The following is a 4,932-nucleotide window of genomic DNA, read 5'->3' as shown; positions in this document are numbered from 1 at the left end:
TCAAAAGTTGACAAAACACAACTGTCACAACACGAATGTCAACAACGCCAAAACACTAAATAAATAGCGATTTCTCGCGTTTTAGGAAAAGTCTTAAACGGCATGGCAAATCATGAGAAAGAGAAGGAAATATATACTTGTTTCATTTCTGTAGAAAACTTTGTTTTGCATCTCTTTCACTTTTACATAGTGATGAAAGAGATGCAATACAACAGAAATTACAGAAATATTATAGATATATTTTGCTTTATTTATGTATAAACAGTCAAGAAAATCTTGTCATTAAAATGTTCAATGCTCCTATGTTTGTAATGGACCTGTTATGTTTTCTGGCAGATTGGTTGATTTCCATTGACTTGATGAGATAAAATTGTCAGTGTCAGTGACACTTGCGTGACACTTGACAAGTTGCTATCAAAATCAAAACAGACGGAATTAGGAATGTTACAAGCTCTTTGTGTTAATTCTGAAAGCTGAAACAGTTGGAAAAACATGTTAATTTAATTAGCAGAACCTCTCAAAGTGTAATTTCAATATAATACTAAAGGAAATTTAAATGTGTAATGTTGATTACCTTGAATGATTAAGAACATAAGTAGTGGTAATTTTATTGTTTACACTGAAATATTAACAAAATGTATCGAAGCTGCTCTACGCTCTTAGTCTTCCTCTTGCACTTCCAATTATTTACCGCTGATGTGCCATTGTAAGTAACAATAGTATTTATTTGCCCCTGTAAATAATATGCTCTTGCGTATTAAAACGACAGAGGCTGATAAACAAATTAGAATTTTTATGGTATTATACGCCCTCTGTTATTTTGGTGTTCCTCTTGGCTCCCAGAATTTCTAATATAAATAAATAAATAAATATTATAGGACATTCTTACACAGATTGACTGAGGCCCACGGTAAGCTCAAGAAGGCTTGTGTTATGGGTACTCAGACAACGATATATATAATATATAAATACTTAAATAAATAAATAAATAAATATTATAGGACATTCTTACACAGATTGACTGAGTCCCACGGTAAGCTCAAGAAGGCTTGTGTTGCAGGTACTCAGACAACGATATATATAATATATAAATACTTATATACATAGAAAACATCCATGACTCAGGAACAAATATCTGTGCTCATCACACAAATAAATGCCCTTACCGGGATTCGAACCCGGGACCGCGGCGTAGCAGGCAGGGTCACTACCGACTGCGCCAGACCGGTCGTCAATTATATGTATTTCAATTCAATTCATTTCAATTCAACGTCAATTATATTAACTTATATGTATACATAGAAAATCATGCAAAATCCACGACAACTCTTGGTTTGCAACACTCGCAAGTAAGCGCGCCAAGCGTCATCAGCGCGATACGTGTTCGTCGAGTGCACACTTCACCTGCCCGAGTTGTGGTCGTGTTTGTCGCTCCCGTATTGGATTACATAGTCATGAAAAACGATGTCGCCCCTCTTGACACTGGTTCTATAGTCTGTTATAGATGAGGCCGATGATGATACATAGAAAACATCCATGACTCAGGAACAAATATCTGTGCACATCACACAAATAAATGCCCTTACCGGGATTCGAACCTGGGACCGCAGCGCAGCAGGCAGGCCGCAGGGTCACTACCGACTGAGCCAGACCGGTCGTCAAATATAATAATTATGTTCGAAATAACACTACTACTGATTTAAACTTTCACAATTATTTTTAAAATCGGGACTTAATCGCGTATGACTACATATTAAACTGGCCTCCAACGTCTCGGAGACCACGGGGACAACGCCGTCCCTGAAACGTTAGAGGTCAGTTTAATATGTAGTCATACGCGATTAAGTCCTGATTTAAAAAAATAATTATAACACTACTACTATTAAATTAGCACTATCTTTTTAGGTCATACCTCTACAATGCGAATGGTGGTTTATCTAATGACTCGGTCAAATGTACAGAACTCTTGAAAACATTTGCTCATTCTGCTTCGAACCTCACAATGTGCTCCATTATCTATGCCAGGCCCGTACGACTCTGCGAGAAGTGTGTCAATGAATATGCTAATTTTGTATTGGATTTCAATGAGTTATTGAGTGCAGAGGACAATGGCACTACTTGCAGATCTTTATATTTATCTCAGGATAGATTGGATGCCGTGCTTGACTTGCAGACTCATATAGCATCTGTTTGGGATAAAGGAAATTGTAACAGTAAGTAAATTTTGTTGATGCATTTACTTCTAACAGGCCTTCTACAGTATACAAACTACACTATGCTTTCATTTATTATTATTTTCAGATTGTTTTGAGTGGGATGGAAATATCCCCACAACATCAAATAATACAAAAAAGTTTGATAAATTACACAATGAAACTATGGAGTGTATCCTTGATAATATTAATAAATATGGGAATGACACAGACAAGGTGTGCGAAAACTGCATGCAACTATATGTGGAACTGGACGAGTTCTACAAGTCCCTGAGTGCTGATGGCATTGGCGTTGACAGTGTTTGTATGGATGTGGTAGACTTGGTGAGTTTATAATGTTTCTTTTTGAAACTTTACCTTCAGAAATTGTCATATACTTGGAAATTTTGACCCTTGCCACCATTACCAGATGGCTGAGCAGTTTAGTTATATGTCCAGAAAAGGACACCGACTCTAATCCAGCTCTGGACACTTGGAGGCCTTGTACACAATTGACATACAATTGTTTAGCTTAGCAGGTCTTTGATTACACCTATAATACTTTATATATTTTTAGATGAATACAACAAGGTCAGTGTGGAGTAAAGACTTGGACTGTTGCAAGTTGAGGAAGGCACCAGAAATAGTATTCTTGTGCTGTTCTGCAATTATATCAGCACTGCCTGTACTATTCTATCTAGCTATGAGATACTGTGGGCCAATTAGGGATTTGCCTAATGTTTTGAAGCGTAAGTATGAATGAATTTTATTGGCATTTATGGTCTAATCCAACATTTTGACAATTATGTAATTATCTTGCCTTTTTCTTAACTGTTTATATTGTTATGCTTTTATTCCAGAATCCAGATTCAAGCAAACTTTCATGAGGTCTAGTACAGGGAGGATTAATTAACACTTCAATTGACAATCTGCTTGGCAGTTTGTTTCATATAGCATTTGGGGAGGTGTGTCACCCAGCCAAACATGACATCTGCCACAGAACAAAATCGTAAAAGACCCAGTAGCTGGGTTTGTCACTAAATGTGTTTAATTAAGTATAATTGTGAATTGTGTTTTGTAAAAATATAGCCAAAGAAATAAAAGACATTATTTTGTTAACATCTGTATTTTATTGTTGAATTCCAGAAAGGCTAACACAATTGGCAGTGACTTTGTCAGCAAGACTTGTTCTTTGTGCTGTATCAGATAGGTGATTCGAAAATGTTTGTTGCATGATAACAAGACCAGTTGCTCTAGCCATACCGGAATATTAAATTGTTCTAGGCACATCATTCATAGCCAAATCTAGAGTTGTACATTGTAATATTATTGCATTTCAAAACTCATCAAAAATGTTCTATCTGTGTCGTGCTTTCTTGTTATTGTTCTTCTTCACACTACTGCTACTATTGCTATTATTCAGTTTTTGTTTTAATGAGTTTGGTGTTGAATCCCCCTTCAACATGTTTATACTTGAATCCTTGTCTTTTGGGGTGCCAGGTCTGCTGTCCAGGCCAACGGCAGATAGCATTTTACTGTCACTGCCAAATGCTTTTTGCAGCATCCCAGAAGAGGCAGCCATTTTCTGGGTAGCATTTTGCTTCGTTTGAGAATGGCTGATGACCTTTTCTATGCCATTAGTGTGTTGTTTGCCAGAAGGCTTTGAGGCAATGCTCTCTGTAGAACCATGAATTGTTGTGTGGTTCAAACTGCCAATGTTCAAGTTGGAGCTGATTTGTGTGTCCGATGAATCCTCATTTGTTTGCGACTCTGTTTCACTATGCCTTTCATCTGTAAAACCATCAGAAAATTCATTTAGTATTATCTTAATAATAAGGTGATTAGTTGAAGAATTACAAATATCAATATGCTTACTCTTTGCTTCTGCTGGGTCAACAAGTCCACTAACTGCCTGCAAAACAATGAAAGAATCATTATATGATATATTACAATAAGTTTTAGCATAGGCCAGTTGATTTAGAGAGGAACTTACTGCCATAGACGTAATGGAAGATTTGGAAAACAGTCGTTCAGCTTCTTTGAATTTTCGATTGCGCTTGTCTGCTTTGGAATTGGTGCTTTTGTTGGTAGTTAGGTAGCGGTCCCAGCCACGGATTATGTTGCCGTAGAGTTGCGTGTCTTCTAAGTAGGATCCTTCAAAGGCATATATTTGTCGTTCCAAGTTAGCCAGTGTTTCCTAAAAAGCAATAATTATTATTTTTATAGAAACATCTCTATGTTTACGTTCATGTCATGACTCATGACGTATCAACGTCAAATAGTTTCATTAATAATCTAAGTATTATTATAAGACGTTCAGATTCATTTTGAGACTAATAATTGTTCATACTAACAGCCACTTCAGCCTTTCTCTTCACTAAATCAGCAAGTTCTGCTCTTGTGTCAGCAACAGACACAGAACTTTGTTTTGACGCCATATTGATTTTAGCAGCGCGTACAGTTTGGGTTTCATCAACAGGGCTTTGCGGTGACACAACCATATCGCTATTTGGTGATTTACTACGTGCTCATAATTCAATATCAATTATAGTGATCAAATTAATACGGCAAAACTTTATATCACAACAAAAAACGATTAAATAGGCACACAATATCCATTGCCGTGAATCATGAAGCACTCTCTTTCACTTTTGATTTTGACAGATAAGACAATGAACAATGAATGAACGATTGGCGAATGAACGAACGGAATGACGATTAAGCTAGGAACACACTGATA

The 4,932-nt window shown here is 36.6% G+C and overlaps 2 protein-coding genes across 2 annotated transcripts; one reads left to right on the top strand and one right to left on the bottom strand.

Annotated features, from left to right (window-relative positions):
* Nucleotides 1-416: 416 nt before the first annotated feature.
* Nucleotides 417-3,311, top strand: LOC125226154 (osteopetrosis-associated transmembrane protein 1). Its single transcript, XM_048130054.1, has 5 exons — nt 417-706; nt 1,906-2,213; nt 2,302-2,537; nt 2,770-2,941; nt 3,053-3,311. The coding sequence occupies exons 1-5, from the start codon at nt 636-638 to the stop codon at nt 3,103-3,105; spliced, it is 840 nt and encodes a 279-aa protein (XP_047986011.1). The 5' UTR covers nt 417-635; the 3' UTR covers nt 3,106-3,311.
* Nucleotides 3,303-4,857, bottom strand: LOC125226155 (chromatin modification-related protein MEAF6). The gene is made up of 4 exons (XM_048130055.1): nt 4,547-4,857; nt 4,186-4,389; nt 4,068-4,104; nt 3,303-3,983 (listed from the first exon to the last, which is right to left on the bottom strand). The coding sequence occupies exons 1-4, from the start codon at nt 4,691-4,693 to the stop codon at nt 3,550-3,552; spliced, it is 822 nt and encodes a 273-aa protein (XP_047986012.1). The 5' UTR covers nt 4,694-4,857; the 3' UTR covers nt 3,303-3,549.
* Between the last annotated feature and the right edge of the window lie 75 nt (nt 4,858-4,932).

The sequence above is a fragment of the Leguminivora glycinivorella genome, chromosome 5, assembly GCF_023078275.1.
Source record: "Leguminivora glycinivorella isolate SPB_JAAS2020 chromosome 5, LegGlyc_1.1, whole genome shotgun sequence".
In the NCBI taxonomy this organism is placed as follows: domain Eukaryota; kingdom Metazoa; phylum Arthropoda; class Insecta; order Lepidoptera; family Tortricidae; genus Leguminivora; species Leguminivora glycinivorella.
This window is presented reverse-complemented; position numbering and strand designations above follow the sequence as displayed.